Source organism: Schistocerca serialis, chromosome 2, assembly GCF_023864345.2.
Source record: "Schistocerca serialis cubense isolate TAMUIC-IGC-003099 chromosome 2, iqSchSeri2.2, whole genome shotgun sequence".
NCBI classification, from domain to species: domain Eukaryota; kingdom Metazoa; phylum Arthropoda; class Insecta; order Orthoptera; family Acrididae; genus Schistocerca; species Schistocerca serialis.
In genome coordinates, this window is record NC_064639.1 from 905,012,870 (window position 1) to 905,033,694 (window position 20,825).

A 20,825-nucleotide genomic window follows, 5' to 3' on the forward strand; every position below is an offset into this window, starting at 1 on the left:
AACGTCCCCCTCGAAGGCGAGGATAAAGGTCCCGGTGTCGATGCGACGGTCTTTGGGGTCGTGCTGGACTCGCCGGACGAAATGCACGCCTCGGCGCTCCAGGTTGGCCCTGAGCTCCTCATCAGATTGTCCTATTCAGTGCCAGACGCGGGACAATGGACACTGGGATGTCCCCTAGTCGGTCGCACGCCTGGAGCGCCGCCGACTGTGTGGCAGAGGTGGTCTTTATAAGAACGGACACCGAACGCATTTTACTGAGAGCCTCGATTTCCCCGAAGATGTCCTTGATGTGCTGAACAAAGAACATGGGCTTGGAGGTGGCGGACGTCCCCCCATCGGTCCGAGAACAGACCAAATAGCGGGGGAAGTACTTCGCCCCGAGCCGGCGGGCCTGTCCTTCCTCCCAGGGAGTGGCCAAGGGGGAAAGGGCAGGAGAACTAGAACCAGAGACAGTACCTTTCTTTTTAAAAGACTCGGCCGCAGAGCGACCTGATACATGTTGACGTTTCATCTGCGAAACATCCGCCACGATACCACCCACTCTGACCAGGGGCTCTCCCCACGGGCGCCACCCAGCCTCAGCAAGGGCCCCAAGGAGACGGGCATCTATTCCTTGGCCAATGTGGGGAGGGTGCAGCTCAGGTATCGGCAGTACGATCCCTGTGTTGTCAGGGGGCTACAACCTAGAGGGTACATGACGACCCCACCACTACAGGCTGGCTACTGTGCTGGATTTCGGGTGCCATCGAAAGTCCATCATGATCGTAGGTGCAGATGGGGACCCACTATGGGCGTAACTTGTACAACCCATCAGGCGTTTAGGCCCAATTTGAGGAATAGTGGGCATGGTTACAACGCCGTTACAATGCTGAGTGCTAAGGTCTTAGTGCACGGAGGACCAGTGATACACCACGTAAGGCGTCCTTCCCCAAAAGGCTCGTACTTCTGTAGAATTTTGAAAAATTGAGGTCAAACCCCAAGGGGGACCATCACATGGAAGGCCGAAACGGTTGAAACCCCTGTTAGTCGCCTCTTACAACAGGCAGGAATACCTCGGGCCTATTCTTACCCCGGACCCGCAGGGGGATCTGGAAGGTACAGACAGCGATATGGAACCGTGCCGACTCCAGTGCCCTGGCCAGCTCCTCTACGTTTATCGATGGAGCATTCATGGCACGAACAGTCCGATCGAGGCGGTCCCACGGATTCTCGATTGAGTTTAAATCCGCAAAGTTTGGTGGCCAGTGGAGTACGGGAAACTCATCTTAGTGCTCTCCGCGCCACGTAAGCACAATGCGAGCTGTGTGACGCGCTGCACTGTACGGTTCGTAGACGCCATCGTGCCGAGCAAAAACAAACTGCATGTAGGGGTGGTCATAGTTCCCATGGATACGTGCACACTTGTGTTGATCCACTGTGCTTTCCAGAATGAGCCACGAGAACATTCCCCACACCATAACGCCCCCTACTTCGGCCTGAATCCTTCCGATGTTGTTGCAGGGTGCTTGATATCTATCCGATGGAGCACAAAACGTGATTCACCTGAAAAAGACACCTGTCGCCACTCATTGGGCGTCCAATTGCGGTATTGGCGTGCAAATTTCATCCTTTGTCGGCGATGAACTGCGGTCAGCAGGGGTGTATAATATGGACCAGGTGCCTACCGCAAGGCCCATGTACAGCAACATTCGTCTCACAGTCGTTGAGGAGACTGTTGGTAGTTCCTTCGTTCATCTGGACGTACAGTCGCTCAAAAGTTGCACGTCTATTCGTCAGAACACATCTCCGCGGCCGTCCTTATCACTCTCATGTATAGCCCGTGGTGTACCACAGTTGCTCGGCGCCATTTTGCCATGCAAAGTATACTTTTACCTCGGCGCCCCGTGAACAGTTTACAAAATTAGCCGTTTCGGAAAGGCTTCCACTACTGCGCGAAAGCCAATGATCAAGCCCTTTTGGACGTCAGATAAATCGTGCAGTTTCCGCACTACGACCATAGAGTATATATGTCTACGGAGCGAGCATTCGGATGCGCAGAACGAGAAATCTGTCCGCAACATCACCCGCTGCTCAAGTCACGTCGTATTGGGACGGCGCATGTCAGTCCGTATAGCGCTTAGCGTATTTTGAGTGTTATTACTTAGCTAGAACAGATACATCACCTTTAGAACTATTCTGAAACATTCTATATGCTTTTCATAGACATCTTAATTTTATACCAGGAACTGAAATAGTTTTAAAGCTGTGAAGAGCAAGGGTATTGTGCTTTTTCGCCACAGTATCACAGCTCAGTTCCACTTACGTTTTTTCGGGTGCGGGAAAAGAAGTTACAACCAACTATACCTTTTTAGGTTTTCTACTGCATTTCTTCACGTTGTCGAATCTCCGTTCTAATTGGTTACATCACAATGACACTGGTACTGGGCGCCGATGCTTCACAGGAAAGGGGGGAATATTTTGTACGGACGAAATTCTTTTTTATTTTGTGGAGCCGTATTTTGAGTCTCTTTTCATCTTTCGGAAAATTAGAATACTAAAATTATATAATGTAGGAAACTGTCTCACGCAGGAGTACTTAGATACACACAAGAATTTTAGCACCTGAATAAAATGGAAGAAATTAATTACACTGTCTTATATAAAGTTTATTTGCAGATGAACATAGCACGAATACGTAAACACTGACTGGCAGCTTAAAAAACACACTTGCAAATTTATCTAGCATTTCTCTCGTAAACGTATGGTGGGGGGGGGGGGGGGCGAGATCGCAGAAATTTGCTTTACAATGCACATTATAATACTGTGTCTCGATATTTTTAAACATACAAAGCGCCTCACATCAATATGATATTCACTGTTAGGGATTTATTGTATGTACCTATGAAAATTAACTGGTCCTCCTTTCACGTACTTCACTTTACACCGTAGTAAAAACAATTCTGCAGCATGGATATTATTACAGCTAAAACGTGTAGAAACATATGTAAAGGCAGGTGAATACGTGTAATATTAAAGTCTCGCTGTTACCATAAATAGCAGACAAACAGCGACGTCCCAATGCCACCTGACTAGCCCGGTTTGATGTTGAGAACATGCGCAGTTGGCTATGCTCACTCCATAGATGTTTATGATTACGACAACGACTAAACAGTTTTCCGTGTCTCCCCCAACACACTTTATATACCCTCTACTGCTAGTGCTGCCACCTACCGTCTGTAAGTGGTTATTACTCGTTGACATCTAACAAAGGCGGTGGTCACATTACTCTGAGAAGACCATATGTTTCACGATGTTCGCCTAATTGTATAGTTTTCTTGGTGCGGCGGTAGTTTCAGCGCTGACGTGCAATCCACGCTGATGCGAACCTTGACGGAACAGTGCCGAAAGAACACGCAATCTTCTACCTGTCTCTCACAGCCCTTGTGCAGCTGAAGGAAATTATCGGTCCGATATACCCGGCGCGCAGAGACCGCCACAAATTCCCCGGGTCGCTGTTCTCTTTCTTCAAAAGGGCAATACACATGTTGTTATAGTATGCCCCATGGGGATGACCGTATACGTCCCAGCTGCTCTACGTGTGTCCCCTGGGTGGTGCCAAACGAGTAACTGTAAATGGTTGCGCAAGAATCTCATTTGTTGATCTCTTGCCCACAACACACGTGAAAATTACTTCAGGTTCAGATAGGGTCATTTTCAGGACGATCTAACGACGGAAATACAGAAACCAACGTTCGTGTCGGGAATAACATACTCCAAAACCTGTGGTCATCGACAGCTGCAACCCTCAGCAGAGCACTGTGCACCTGCGTGGCTGAACAGCAACGACGACAACCCCTCTCAATACAATGACGTGCACGATCACAGGATGTCTTACAACTGCACCAACTTACCAGCTCCCAGTCCTAAGCTGTATTTTCTGCGTGAACCCAGAGGGCGGTGAACTTCGTTAGAAGAGCATAAGAAGATATTTGGCAACTGGGAGTTTCCCTTTCATGCCTATATCCGAAGTGCTATCTCCGACAGGCTAAACGCAGAAACCAGAAAGTGTTTTAGCACACTTTTATACACACCATGAATGGGAGCAATTATGGATCCAACCTTCTGCACTAGGAGTACAAAACCATTTAAACATCCGCATTAAGCGAGCAGGATTCAATCTGCCACGACACCCGTCGAGGACGACCAATAGGCCCCACGCAAATCATAGAATATGGAGCGACTTTATTTTCAAATGGAGAAAGAGCCCGATCCATCTTGCAGCTGCGGCGATACGCCTCACAGCATCCAACACACGGCGCACGGTTGTATTTAAACATTACATCCAGACGATGCAGATGACTTATTGACAATGAACCCAGATGCTGTTGACGTCACACTGTGTAAAACGGCCTTGCTCTCCACAGGCTATTAAAACCAGTGTAGCGCGTAGAACCGAATGTAGCTTCTCCAAATCAGCACAGGAAAACTTCAAGAACCACAGCAAAGGGCTTGTTTATGTAATGAACTACAGGTCTACTACTTTCGTGATTAAGTTGTGGGACAGTGAGAGAAGGTGTGTCCTTGTGAGTACAGCGGACAGATTTCCGTACATACATTGTTAACAAATGCCACCCTCAATGCATTGTGATCCTGTTAGCTTCATTCTCTGTAGGTACTTTAATTTCTTCTTACATTCTTCACCTAACAAATACACTGTCATCCGTTTCAGGATGAATCCGATGCACTGATATTTATACTGTGCAAGAAAAAATGTAGCAACTACAGTAAATGCCGCAAGATTTAGTTTTACAATGAGTCTTAGACTTAAACAGGCAAACTATCTATTTGCTTCTACCGACTCTCTCTCAACTGCTGATCTGGTCTTTGTGTGGGCTAGATTATATGTTCACTCAGTCGCCGTTTCTTCGCGTGATACCAGCGTCGACAGATACTTGCAACACCGATACCCACTATCTCCCAGAAGTATGCCTTCCGGAAAGTCTCCTGCTTTCGAACACAGCATGTGCGCGCGAGTTTACGAAAATGCTGTCGTCGGCAAATCCTATAAGTCTAGCTACTATATTTAAACATAGCAGCTTACTTGTACGTTTAATGAAAACCACGCTTCACGATTCCTAAATATTTGTGCACTTGGAGATTTCACGCGGATACAGGCACAGTCAACAGCGCCTAAAACAGCAGGGAAATGTGCTATTTGATAAAATTCACGCTGGGTTCCTCCTGTCATTTTCTTTCGTAGGCACTTAAATTACTCCGGTGATGCAATGCAGGCAGATGTCTTGTGGACATCTCTGCAAGCTGTTACTAGATCTCCTTTAACCAAGTCGCCAACCACCACCTGAAGGTTTTCTGTGGCACAAAATCGTAAATGTGAAAAGCAGCACGTACACTGGAGTCAGTGGCTGATTTCTTTTGGTTGGTATCAGCAGATGCTCTCTCAATCTCAGCTGTAACTGCTGAACAGTATTTTTGTCCAAAAGAAACGAAAGCTTAGCTTAAATTATTTATAATTTAATTCCAAGAATTAGATTACGGAACATGGGGGAGGTCGTTGAACTCGTTGTCTACAGTATACACATAACACAGAATACTCAAATATCTGTGAAATAAACGGAAGGAAACAGTAAGGTTCAAATCGCGGAAGGTTCTTGCACAACGGATGCTGCCCATCACTGAGACCAGAACGCTCTGAAAACGGAAAGTATGGAATGGTTTCAAGACTTCGTGTTTTTCTGTTTATGAACAATACTGTAGAGAGAGTAGTAACAAACGGAAAAAAATTCGACGACTGACATGGGTTCGAAGTTGCGATCCTCTACACTACAGCCACAAATCAAATCTCAGCCACCAAACTATCGTATACCCACTGCTTAATAAATATGAACATGCTAATGACTTAATTATCCTTGATTATGTTTTATTCATTAACACGTGTGCTATTATAGCAGTTCCAGCACGTGTTCGCCAGTCAAAACTTATTACTTCAGCCGAGTAAGCACATTAAACGCGTTCAATCATTGCTGGCTGCTGTCAAAATTCGCATACTTAACTGTTCATTGCAAATATTTCGAATTTTCCCTTTTACTCTGTCGCTAAGTGTGTCTAACAGGCCTTTAAGCTACTCACATAAAATACGAGTCATCTCCAACGATTGCCATGAGATTAATTATTATCCTAACCTTAAAGACAGAAAAAAATATTTCGAGCTTCGTAGTGTGGGAGTGGCACAGTCACATACATACTTCCACGTTTTTATGCTACCAACTTTAATATTTTAATTTCTATTTTTACAAAAGGCGTTATTTTGTAATTTCACTACATTGTAAGCTGAAGATTACAGTCGAACCTAAATTCGATCCGCGAATATTCGCGTCAGGTATGATTCCCCTTCGCGGCGATGTAATCTGTGGCGAACATTCATACAACGCAGATTTCCGAGTAAATCTTGATATGAATTAAGCAATTCTCAAATGCTTTATACAATCGGTTGGAGTCAACTATTTCACTCACTGATATAGAAGGTGGAAAAGACACGTGTTGGAGTCGGTTTCCCTAGCGCCCTGGTTGCACTGTTCTGATGAGCTGCTTTTCCGCTTCCTGTCATGCGACAAACAGGCCCTATCTTGTATCAACACTTCACTTGCAGAAACTACCGTTAAGCCGCCTGCTGTCGGCAAATTCTCTTTGGTTCTCTCTACTCATTCAAAGTCAGCGTATCGACACCTACACTGCAGACACATCTTGCTACAATTTAAGGCTTACACTGATCAACCAGAACATTGTGACCACCGACCTACTATCGATATAATCCCGTCCAGACGATAGCAGCGTCTCCTGGCGAGGAATGACTGCTAGTCAGCCACACACACACACACACACACACACACACACACACAGTGAGTGTGCGTTCCATGTGTACAGTGGGGGAAGTCGCGCGATCTGAGTCTAAAAATGGCTCTGAGCACTATGCGACTTAACTTCTGAGATCATCAGTCGCCTAGAACTTAGAACTAATTAAACCTAACTAACCTATGGACATCACACACATCCATGCCCGAGGTAGGATTCGAACCTGCGACCGGAGCGGTCGCTCGGCTCCAGACTGTAGCGCGTAGAACCGCACGGATCTGAGTCCGAACAGGGGCACATTGTGATGGCCCGGAGGCTCCGCTGGATATTTCGGAACCTGCACGACTTGCCGGTGTTCGAAGAGTGCTGTGGTGGGTCATCAACACGTGGCGAAACCAAGGTGAAATCAGTCCAGACGTCTTAGGCTGGGGAGACTGGTAAACAGAAGAGACGGCGAACTGCGGCGGAATTAACATCAGACTTCAATGCTGAGTAGAGCACAAATGCGCCTGAACAATAGTGCACCGAACATTCCTAACGATGAGCCTGCGCAGCTTATGACCCATGCATGTGCTAATGTTAGCACCACATCGGCAACTACAACTGAAATAGGCACGTAACTACCGGCACTAGACATTGGCGCAGTGGCAGAGCGTTGCATGGATTGATGAATCACAATACCTTCATCATGCCGATGGGAGGGCGCGAATCCATCTTCTTCCAGGGGAACAGCTCTTTGACACCTGTACTGTGGGACGGAGACAAGCTGGTGACGGCTCCATTATGCCCTGCGGAACATTAACTTTGGCATCCGTGGGGCCAGTGGAGCTCGTGCACGGCACCATGACGCCCAAGGAGTATTGCATACCGGTTACAGGCCGCGTACATCATGTCACGACGATCTTATTTTCCCGACGGCAGTGGCATTTCTTCTTGGTTTATATGGTATAGTAACTCTAGGGTTGAGGAGACTATCAAAATACCTGCACCATCTTTCGCATTTCCCTTCTCTTCGCTTATTACATTCCCTGTCTCATCTTTTATTAAGCTTGTTTTACTACCAAAAGGATTCCGTGCCGCATTCAACTCTCTATAGAATTTTCTTATTTCATTTTTGCTTCTCATGAGCTCCATTTCTTTGACACTTGCTTTCATCCATTCTCTTCTTTTTCCTTTGGCGAGTCCTCTTTTCGATGCTCCGTTTTTCTTTGTATTCTTTACTATCCTTCTCGTATAATGTGATCTCAGTGTCCTTTTATATGCTTTGTTCTTTTCTTCAGTTACTATTTCGCATTCAGTATCAAACCATGATGGTCTTGCTTATCTTGCCCCAATTCCAAGTGTCTCTCTTGCCGTTGTCTCCGTCGTCTTTTTTATCGCTTCCCACTGATCTTCCATACTGTTATATTATGCAAAGTTTTCCAGAATCCTAGTTATCTTCTCCTGATACTGTTCTCTAACTTCCACTGATTCTAAAGTTGTTCTACTATATTTCTGTGCCCTGGGTCGGACTCCTTTCGCTGCGTTGGATATCCTCGCACTCACCCGTGCCCATACCAGAAAATGATCTGTATCTATGTTTGGGCCTCAGATTCCTCATGTCCAATAGGTTCGATTTGTGTCTCAAATCGATCAACACATGGTCAATCTGGTTTACTGTGTTTCCATCCGGTGAGTTCCACGTTCCCTTATGTATTTCTTTATGTGGGAACAGTGTTGACCCTATTACCATATCTCTAGATGTTGCGAACAGTATAAGCCTTGTTCCGTTCTCATTACTTGTTGCATGCTTGCTATGGGGGCCAATTATCGGTCTATAAATCTGTTCTTTTCACACCTGAGCGTTTAGGTCTCCGGCTATTATTTTAATATCATGTCCTGGGCACTCATCGTATACTCTTTCCAAAGATTCATAGAATACTTCTTTCTCTTCTTCTTCTTCGGATTCTTCTGTTGGTGCATGGGCATTAATTATGGAATAGTTAAAGAATTTCCCCTTTATCCTGAGAGTAGATAATCTTGAACTGATGGGTGTAAATCCTATTACCAAATGCTTTAATTGATGGTGTATAACAAATCCTGTCCCCACCTCATGATTTCTTCGGCTGCGGCTATAGAATATATTCGCCTCTTTCTTTTCTAAAACTCCACTCCCTGTCCATCTAATTTCTTGTTGTGCTATTACACTTAGCTTCAGATTCGTTATTGGTCCAGCATTACTTTCAGTGCTCCTGGTCGATATAGGGATCTCACATTCCAAGTACCAATATATAGATCTGATCTACACCTGATATTTCTCTTCTTCCTTATTTTCCCTCCTTCATTGTATTCCATCCTCTTTGTCCTTTTCCATGCCACGTCCGTCTTCCTTCATACGTCCGACTTTACTTTGTAGAAGTTTCGCAACAATTGTTTTTTACAGAGCGGGCTGTCAACCCTGCGTCTAACCCCTACTGGGGGACGGGGGATTTTTGATCAGGGTTTTCTTCCCTTAGCCTTTGGAGACCCAACTCCCAACTGCAAGGCAGCAGTTCTTGTTTAGCTAGTTTTGGTCCACCCTGGGTATTTTATTTCCCCAGTGTCCACCAGATCTGGTGAACATTCCCCAATCTGCCACCTGGGGAGGCGCCCGATGGGAGACAGAATGGGGAAGAGGACCCAGACAACAACACTACCCCACCTAATATAGAAGTGAAAACTGCCATGAAGAAATTGAAAAACAACAAGGCGGCAGGAACAGATGGTATTCCAGCAGAACTGTTTAAGCAAGGATGCAGAGAGCTGGAACGAAGCCTTCTGAAAATGGTCACCAGAATATGGGAAGAGGAGAAAATGTCCCAATAATGTAAAGAGGGTATCGTATGTCAATTACAGAGAGATCACACTACTTAATTTGGGATATAAAATATTCACTAATATACTATTCGACAGAATACTCCTAATCATACAGAGGGAGACGGGGCCGTACCAATGCGGATTCCTTCCCGGGAAGTCAACTATAGATCAAATATTCACATTAAGACAAATCCTGGAAAAAAACAAGCGAATACGGGGTTGGCACGCATCACCTCTTTATAGATTTCAAAGCAGCTTATGATAGCACAAATAGAGAGCACTTATATCAAGCTCTAGATGAACTGGGAATCTCGACAAAGTTGGTAAAGCTGGAGAGAATGACAATGAGCGAAACACAAGGCAGTTTAAGAAGAGGAGGAATGATGTCCAATACATTGAGTATTAAAAACGGAGTGCGACAAGGGGATGCATTGGCATGTCTTCTCTTTCATGCCGCCCTGGAGAAGGTGATGAGAAACGCAAACCTTCTGAATAGGGGAACGATCTTCTATAAAGCAGTGCAGATACTGGCCTACGTGGATGGCATAGATATAATAGCAAGAATCCAAAAAGCAATGGAAGACACATTTACAGCTCTCGAACAGACTACGTTCTAGCCTGTTCGAGAGCTGTAAATGTGTCTTCCATTTCTTTTTGGGTTCTTGCTATGTCATCCAAGTAGGCCAGTATCTGCACCGATTTATAGAAGATCGTTCCCCTATTCAGAAGGTTTGCGTTTCTCATCAGGAACATGGGGTTAATTATTAATGAACAAAAAACAAAATATATGGCACCTGGAAAAGCACACAGAGAAAACATGCCAAATGCAATAACAATGGGCAATTATACGTTTGACAGAGCTGAATATTTCAAGTACCTGGACTCGACAGTTAAGCATCTAAATGATACTTCCTAAGAAATCAAGCAGAGATTAATACTAGCCAATTGAGCCTATTTTGCCCTAACAAGACTTCTAAGGCTCCTGACTTGTACCACTAAATTAACTATCTATAAATCACTTATACGACCAGTGCTCACATATTCCTCTGAAGCGTGGACATTAACAACTAAAGATATTGAAACACTGGATGCATTTGAAAGAAGGGTGCTTAGACGAATTATCGGCCCAATCTGTGAAAGAGGAAGGAGGAGATATAACAACGAGTTGTATATCATATGCAAAGACCAACCCATCAGAAGGATAGTGAAATCATCCAGACTGAGGTGCGCGGGACATGTGGCTCGCATGAATGACACAGAAGTACCAAAAAGAATATTACAAGCAATGCCAGGAGGGCATAGAGGACGTGGTCAACCAAGTGCCAGATGGGAAGATGGAGTAATCGAAGTACTTACGAAGTTGGGCTATAGAAACTGGAGAGTATTGGCGAAGGACCGAGAGAAATGGAAGGAAATTGTATAAGAGACCGAGGCTCATCATGAGCTGTAGTAGAGCCAAGAAAGAAGAAGTGGCATTTCTTAACAAGATAATGCGCCTTGTCACAAGGCCAGGAGTGTGATGGAGTGGTTCGAAGAACACAGTGTCGAGTTCCACATGATGTGCTGGCCCCTCAACCGGCCAGATCTGAAACCGATCGAACACATCTGGAATGTGATTGAACGTGGCGTCAGATCTCATCGATCTCCCCCCCCTCCCCCGCCCAAATTTACGGGAATTAGGTGACATGTTTATGCAGATGTGGTGCCAAATCCCTCCAGCGAGTTACCAAGGCCACATTTCTTCCATGCCACGACGCGTCGACGCTGTTATCCGTGCCTAAGGTGGACATACCAGCGATTAGGTAGGTTGTCATAATTGTCTGGTCGATTAGTGTATCACCAATGTTGTAATAGGAATGCTGTTGGAAGGGAGGATTTGATTTTGATAAAAATGAATTGCTACAAATATTAATTAGGCGTGTGCCGCAACGTTGCCCTCTGCCCTTATAAAAAGGGCACACGAAGGTTGAGCTCGTCGCATACACCAATGACTGGTTACGTCTGTAAAATACTTTGCTGCTGCGATCAGCATGGAGGTGTCTGTATGTGTAAATTCCACATAACGATTCATTACGCCTTAAGATACGTCAAAATACGGTAGTTTTCTAGATAAAAACCAGACCTCCTTTTCGTCGTTTCTCTTCACTGAAATGGAGCCGAACATTCTTGAAATAAGTGAAACCCCATCTACATCAGTGGCTTGCTGGAAAGAAACACTGCTAATGTTTCGATTCCGACGACTACAAAATAATTGCGATGGCTGATCTGTATCATTGCTACTTTGCCAACCATTGCCGTATGGTGAAAATACAGCACAAAGAGATTTCTACTAACGTTCGTGTTACTACCGAAGTCGCGCTGCAGCATAAGAACCATTAAATATTATACAGACGAAAAAATAATTGGAATTGAGGCACAAACCAAAGCCAACTGAACTGTGTAAGTAGAGAAAACGTAGGCACAATCTCAGATAAAATGAAAAATAGGTCTTTCACTCAGCCGCAAAATGAAAACGTCTCTATTGGCAACTTACAAGTTGTTGGTAAGCCATTGCTCCGAGTCATCCTCTCTTACTGGAGTGCTAGTCAAACGCTTTAGGAAACAATCTGAGCAGCCGTCTTAGGTTGTTTGCAGACGACGCTACCGTTTATCGACTAGTAAAGTCATCAGAAGATAAAAACAAATTGCAAAACGATTTAGAACAGATATCAGAATGGTGCGAAAATTGGCAACTGACTCTGGATAATGGAAAGTGTGAGGTCATCCAAATGAGTGCTAAAAGGAATCCGCTAAACTTTGGTTACACGATAAATTAATCAAATCCAAAGGATTAAATTCGACTAAATAGATAGGAATTACAATTACGAACAACTTAAATGGGAAAGAACACACAGAAAATGTTTTGGGGAAGGCGAACCAAACAAAGACGGCGAGTTTTTTTATTGACAACACTAAGATGCAACAGATCTACTAAAGAGACTGCCTACACTACGCTTGTCCGTCCTCCTTTGGAGTACTGCTGTGCGGTGTAGGGTCCTTACGAGAGAGGATGAATGGAGTACACCAAGAAAGTTCAAAGAAGAGCTACACACTTGGTATTATCGCGAAAAATGTGGTAGAGAGTGTCAAGGGCACGATACAGGATTTGGGATGGACATCATTAAAACGAAGGCATTTCTCGCTGCAGCGGGATCTTCTCATGAAATTTCAATCACCAACTTTCTCCGACAAATGCAAAATTTTCTGCTGACGCCAACCTGCATAGGGAGTAACGATTATAATAAAATAAGGGAAATCAGAGCTCGCACGGAAAGACCTAGGTGTTTGTTTTTTCCGCGTGCTGTTCGAGAGTGGACTCAGATTATTACTGTGAAGGTGGCTTGATGGACACACTGCCAGGCGCTTAAGTGTAATCGACAGCGTATCCACGTAAATGTACATATACCTTCACGAATTTTGAAGCAACGAAGAAATGACGGAAAAACGAAAAAAAAAAGACAAAAGTTTCTGCGAATAAACGGGCTTATGTCAGTAACCTGCGCGCTTTACATGTTACTCTGAAGGAACAAGGGCCACTGTGTACCAACAGACGCCTCGATGATTTGGAGAAACAACGAAAACAAAATAAGGCATTCTGCGACTGCAAAGGACAGACCATAGGCCAGACTGCCTTCCCCGGAAACATTGTCTGTGGCTGCGGCGTGTTCTCGGGTCCACAGCGCCGGCAGCCAGGTTTCGCTCTGACGTCTCGGATGTCAGGCGACACGCTACACGCCACCTCGGCACACAATGGCACGCTCCTGTTTCGCAATTGCACTTACCGAGGTATTGTTTCGCTCGATGCTTTCGTCAGGTCTGCCCACCTCTGCTAACGCATCGCTGTAAATCGTACGCGGAGAAGAGCATTCACCTTCCTCGGCTTCTTGCCCTTGGCGGCAGCTTATACACAACGAACTGCTTAATTTCGTAGCCGAGAGCAATCTCATCCTTTTCTGTGACGTGAGAGCGTCATCGAGGCTAACATTCCATAGCTGCAAACATACGAAGATTAATTGCTACCTGGGGAAGGGAGGGGGGGGGGCGGCGGGGTGGTGCAAGTGGATGGAACTCGCCCTGGCATAGAGATCAAAGAAATTTTCATGTTTATTTGTTGTGCAGGTGCGTTTCCACAACAACTTTGAAATGTCAATTTGAGTTGCTGGATAGCTTAATTTGTGGTACTTTTTTTTAATGGTTCTAAGCATTATGGGACTTAACATCTGACGTCATCAGTCCCCCACACCTAGAACTACTTAAACCTAACTAATCTAAGGACATCACACACATCCATGCCCGAGGCAGGATTCGAACCTGCGACCGTAGCAGCAGCGCGGTTCCGGACTGAAGCGCCTAGAACCATTTGGCCACAGCGGCCGGCATACTTTTTAAAGTAATCATAAGCAGATTCAGAAGGACGTAGGTTGCAGTAAGTACTGGGAGATGAAGAAGCTTGCACAGGACAGAGTAGCATGGAGAGCTGCATCAAAACAGTCTCAGGACTGAAGACCATAACAACAACAACAACAATGGGGAGGGAGGGGGAGCGTTAACACTGCGTCGACGCCGAGCTCATATCCTGACTTCGGAAGATTTTTTTGTGCTAATTTCCGTTCGCGACAAGTAACTCAAAACGAAGTTAGTGAATTGCTATGTGTCTCCGGGCACAATTTTCATTGGTTGTATGTGATCCACACGACATAAGAATCACGTCAAAACCATATTACGAGTGATAAGAAAAGGGAAGGACTGATTCCTCTAACATTTCCACTATATTTTAAAAATAGTGCTAATCGGACTGGCTCTACGGCCCGATGTGTTACCGTGGCTGAAAGATGGCATTGCCACTTCACGACGGAAACTAAAGCGTAAATAGAGCAGTACTGGAGACCGGTGACCCTGCGCCAAACAGCCGCTCACATTTGGTGCGCACTGACATGTAGTGAAACTTGTGTGTCCAAATCACTAACATAGTATCAACTTTGCTTCGGCTGAAGAATGTATCAAAATCACTAATGTGGGAAGCAATACGAACACACAAAGTCTGTCATTATTAACATTTCTTCTAGACACAATGGAATAACAAGAGATTCTGAAACGTTACTAGTTGCATCGAAGGACGAGTTCCTTCACATAATAGTACACTGCTAATGATACATTATTATATTCAGTTTCGTGACATCATAGGCGGAGTTAGAATGCAAATGACATTACTACTGGAGTAAGGCGTTAGTTTCATGTCTCGGTTTATGAATCTGTGCCTTTCTGTTGTAGACTTGAACGGCGCCGCGGATGTTATCAATACAAAATACTGTTTGTTTAGTTATTCCATCCACTCTACGCAAGCACAGATTGGTGCCGTATACAGTATCTTCACTGGATCGTACCAGACTTGGGCCGCTGTGGTACATGCGGTCTGCACTCTTAATTGAAACACGCAGCTGCCGAAGGCGTTACGCCGTTCCTTCTGCAGTGGTTCATTCCGTGGACACAACGGCTTGCTGCAACTTGTTAGCCGTTAATTTACAAGACGCGACAATTATTTAAATGTTACTTTGAAACACGGACGCGGCTATTAGGTACAATGTACCGGTAGTCAAAACGATCACGTCACAATGACTGGCTTCCAAAAAACACATACATCTTCCAAATTACAAAAAAGCTTTGAGTACTCATTTTTAATGTTTTAAAGAAGTGTCGTGTGCTTCAGTAACGATATAATACGAACTTCCTGCGATTTTAAAGATTCTAATTTTCTGACAGCTGTTGCGATCAATGAGAAGAAGTAGACATCCTAAGTTGCCCAGGATCTATTTTTTGAAGTAAAATATGGAAGACGTGTTAACCGGCATTTTTTGGAAACAGCAGTGAACAAACATTGCTTTCAATAGAATTCAGAAATTGCCTTCTAATGTATTTTTCTCTCTTTTCTGCTTTCACACAAACATTCCTTTATACATGGAAAGCAAGATGCCTCTAAATGTGTTATTCTATCTGTTCGTCGTTACAAGTTTGCATATTTTCAATTCCTGTTATTTCTAAATAAATTAAATCAATCATAAATAAACAGAAGGTTGATTCTTGCGAAGCATAAAACAGCGACCAGCCACTACTGACTATGCCACTTATTTACACAAATAGCGCTCTCCATTCCTTACTGTAGTGAAAGACCCTAGGGATGGTGCTGCCATACAGAAAAAAAAGTTAGAAACGACCCATTTAAACGTCAATGTCCCTTGTAACGAAGAAGCACAAAATAAACAAATCTTTAGCGTTGAGTTGCAGTTAGTTTACTGACATCGAAAATCCCGAATCACTTTGTTGCATTGTTGTTTGCTTGTCTATACGAAATAATGAGTAACGGTATATGATACGAGTATATGAAGCAGTTATTTCATTTATTTTATGATGTCTACATACACAGCGTAAAGCACCACACACAACCTAAAATGTTTTTGTCAAATGCGAAAATATTTACAAAGATTGCGATATTACAACCAACACAGTGCCAAAGAATTTCTCACTCAAAAGCATTGTTTTCGCATTTTCAGTCATCAATAAATAACCAACAGTCACCACTCATACCTATAGCTCCCGATTTGTTGAATGCCCTCCCGGTAGCGGGATGGCATTATTTTACACAAAGGACATCCACTCAGTCAGAACACTTAAAACACATCTCATTTGCCGAGTGTTATTTAAAGCACAAGATAATAGTCATTAGTATGCGTTCATTTTACCGGTTGCAGCAGTTTGGTACAGCAGCATTCATTCATCCAATCATAGCCCCTCGATGCCATTCCCTCAAGCAGTTTTGTACGATTCGTACATATTTGTGTACATATCATGCACATTTCATCAATTACAGTTTAAGATAAAAGCGATCTCTAAGTTGGTTTCTTCGTATAGCTTCCACGAAAATTGTGTAAAATATAGTACGCACTACTACAATACACTTCAAAGTGCCTTAAAGTTATAAACTGACAATGTAAATTTGCACATTAAGACAAGGTAAACTTCTTCAGCAGAAAACGAAATACGCAAACCACACACACAACCGTCAAAATTTATAGAAAATATTTAGAGCGCTCCACGTACAATACGCATACATGTCAATTCTAATGAGCGAAGGTGTCTTCACGGCATGGATGTTTACATAATTCTTGTAATGTTTGGTAATTACGCAACAGGTCAGAAACGATGACTTACGGTACAGCGCCCGAAGTGGAAACAAATGTCAGACCAGCCTAATCCAGAGGAATCTAATGTTTTAGAAACGATCCACAGCGAACCAATAATCTCCGACATAAAGTAACATTAAAATCAACACCGATATACTGTAACTCGACGCAAATCGGTTGATTTCTATTGCTTCTTAAATAGGCTCGGTGCATATTCACATATGCTTCGGCAAAAGGAGCACTCGGTATTAAATAAAAAAATTAAAAAATGCAAACGGGTATCTTGACACGGCCAATTAGTTGACATCACCAAATTGACAAGTTTCAAAACCACGGATTTGGAGCAGGTACTAATTCCATGCATGCTCCATGTTAACACTAATGCGAGAAAAGCTACGTAGTCGCTTTATGGGTTACCCACTGCTCGCTATCTGTAGTTCAAAGATACGGAAACGCCCAATCGTGATTGTATGGGTATAAATTTCACATCATCTTTGACGAGAATTCTGAAGAAAACTAATCATTCGTAGTACACTGGCCAGAACCAACAAGAAAATGCGTATTTCGCAGTGCAGGCACTTTTCAGGTAACAATATTAGAAGGAACGTATCAATAAAACGCCCCCATTAAACAAATTTAATACTGTTAAGCTCGGCGTACAAAGCAAATACTTCTACAAATAATATTCCTTGCAAGTTCTTTTGAAAGTCACATGTAAACACCAGTCGCCGTTGTGAAGGTACATAATCATTTGTTATAAAAATCCAGGAAAGAACCAGAATCACTCACCACATAGTGTGACGCGAACGAACCGCAGGAGTGTAAAATTACTGAACTCACTACAATAAACTATTTACACAGAAAAATTAGCTAAGATGGGCATACCATATTCGAAAGGGCAAATCTTATAAAATGAAGATTTACAGTGACTACACAATGTACGAGTGTAAAGTACAAAATTGCATACAAAAACCACTATAGTAATAAACTCCATATACGAGTATGCCATCATCATATGATCTATAATACAAACCACTTCTTACATCATACAATGTATGATTAAATGGTGTTCACAAGTTGGTTAAAAAGCAGTCCACATTAAGAGACCAAACTCTTGATAAAATGTAAATATCTTACCTTAATAATCTTGTATTTCTTCTTCGTCGCCGTGTTGAGATCTTCATGCACTTTATCGAGCAACCACAGAAGAAATTCCTGGGCGTCGTGTTGATTGTTACCTCTATACTGACTACCATATTTGTCGACAACTATCTTGAATTGGTTGGTGATCTCGGGGTCATACTGACACGACCAAATAGCTTTTAGGAGAAGGGCCAACTGTTCTGTTACTTCACCTTTCGTGCCATATTTTTTTGAATTCAACTTATTCCTACGGGAGAGGTCAACTTTGTATTGGTCCAGAACAAAATATTCAGCTAAAATATCGGTATGACTGAGGCACTGAAGAACTGCATTTATAAAACACGTATTCCCATGGTTTCGTAGTCCTGTTACACCGGGGACCTTGTCACTGTTTACCAGATTTGCAAGGTGGGCGGGGCGAGTCGGTGGTACCCTAATATCAGATGACGATAGCGATACAGTATCTCGTCTACGCCTGTCATATTTATAATTAACACTCACATATTTATTATTTGGAACACCTACGGTCGACATATGATGCACCACTTTGTTTATAAACTTCTTCCATGAAGGAACTCTAAACACTTTTTTATTTGACTTTTGGGCATCCGTATTTTGCACTTCCGAAATTGTCTGCGCATTTGAGGCACTGACATCTTTACCTTCTTTATGTTTAGCTCTTCTTTTACTCATTCTCGACGACAAAAGATTCCTAGGAAGAGTGAAGGTGCGTTTTAACTTCGGCTCTGCATAAGAGTTCGCTCTAGTAAAATCGGCAGCCTCATTTATTAACTGTGTTTCTTCCCTGTCAAGTATTTCACCTTCAGATGAGGACTTCATTATTCTTGTGGAGTTTTTATCTGACATAATGACAAAGTCACAGCCTTCGCACACATCTACAACACTTTTTAACCTTTAAACTTGTCAACTGACTTCCTCAGCACTTCCATCAAGAAACACACCACTACAGCCATTACCAAAGAACTGATGTGCTGCCGTGAAAGATAGTTTACATGATTGTTCGAAGATATTTCAGTACTCTATAGAGAAAAAAATTAGTAAGAAATAAGGAACTTTAATAACAATGTGTTTTGTGAACGTTAATCGTATTTCTTTCATCCACAGCATATTATTTTATTTATTTTATTAAATTAATTGATTGAAAAGTCTTTACACTAACACATTGAACTAGATAGTTGCATTCCATCTGTTAGCCAAATTCGTAACTACGACATGGTGGGAGTTAAGAGCAGCGGGATTACGACAAAGTAACAAGGGCTAAAATTTGGCCAACGAAAAGTAAACTATATCGGTATACATGATGAACTCAATGAATATGTTTGTGCAATCAGTGATTGCTATTAAATAAATTATATTTGGAAATTGTGAAGGAGATTAATAACTGAAAATTCTGAGTGAGGTGTGTGAAGAGCAGAATATACGAAAAAACGTCAACATAGAGTGACTTGACCCACCCCTAGTGAAAAAACAAATTTTTCGTACTACTGCCGTGTCAGTTAGGTATAATAATGAACGGAGTGAGAGTGTAAGACAATCTTCAAATGTTAATATTCTCTGGCCACCGATTTTTTGTTTGTCGACTTCTATCGCATATTAAGTATTTTTTGCATTGTAGTATGTACCTTTATGAGGTTTTATTGTCTCTTAATAACAAATATATTTGATGCCCAAATACAAACATAAATAGCTGCATTCGACTACTACTTGTTAAATGAGCTTGCATCATTAGTTTTGTAATTTTATTGTAGTGGGATGAGTAACAAGGCAGCTGAAATTAATTTTTGTTATTAGCAACAAATACACTTTAGGAGAAAATTGTGGGAAAGTGTGTACGGTGCGCAGTTGATAAACTTTGCACAAGCTGGTATATTCATACCGCTCAATTTTGCTGATTAAATATTTACTTTGTCTGTGTTATCTCACAAGATAAATGTGTATGATCACATAGAGATCTTTTAAGTATCTTCGAACACATACACTTCCCAGTGGGTTTACTTCTTAATAGTTTTTGTAGGTGATGAGAAAAATCAGTTTCAACTGAACTGCAAGATACACCAAATCACATTAAGACACAAAAATAACTTTAATGTAGAATTTTCCTCATGGTGTAGGTCCCTTAGCGATGCTGCATGTTCTGTTGCAAAGACCATTTCAAAGGGAAATGACCTTATTTATTAGCCACTCCTACAAATTTTCTGGTAGTCTAGATTTAAGGACTGAATATTTTTTGTAAGCTAGATTTCGAGCTGAAGTGTTTATTGCAGAGTGCCGTGCAAGTAGTAGTGTGTTATAAACAGGGTTGTATTGCAGATGGAGGTAATTATTTTATTTTTAAGTACCAGTCTATTCTAGTACATATTAAGTTACCAAAAGAAGCAGGTGTTTAATATAACAGAGACAGCGGCAGATTTTTTTAAAAGTTGTGAATTTGCTGATAATTTACTGTGTAAAATGTGGGTAATAAGTGCACAGAGGAAGTTTCTACAATTTACTTGTTATTTTGTAATGCGTACGTCTATCCCCCAAGAACCATGGACCTTGGCATTGCGTGCCTCAGCGATTCAGATAGCCGTAACATAGGTGCAACCACAACGGAGGGGTATCTGTTGAGAGGCCAGACAAACGTGTGGTTCCTGAAGAGGGGCAGCAGCCTTTTCAGTAGTTGCAGGGGCAACAGTCTGGATGATTGACTGATCTGGCCTAGCAGCACTAACCAAAACGGCCTTGCTGTGCTGATACTGCGAACGGCCGAAAGCAAGG

The 20,825-nt window shown here is 42.9% G+C and overlaps 1 protein-coding gene across 2 annotated transcripts in view; it reads right to left on the reverse strand.

Annotated features, from left to right (window-relative positions):
* The window catches only part of LOC126458256 (ubiquitin carboxyl-terminal hydrolase 31), a 359,092-nt gene extending 340,081 nt beyond the window's left edge, over positions 1–19,011 (reverse strand). For both annotated transcript variants that reach the window (XM_050095171.1, XM_050095172.1), the window contains exon 1: positions 18,039–19,011. In XM_050095171.1, the coding sequence (XP_049951128.1) occupies positions 18,039–18,911 (873 nt within the window). In that variant the 5' untranslated portion in view covers positions 18,912–19,011. The remainder of the gene's footprint in view (positions 1–18,038) is intronic.
* Between the last annotated feature and the right edge of the window lie 1,814 nt (positions 19,012–20,825).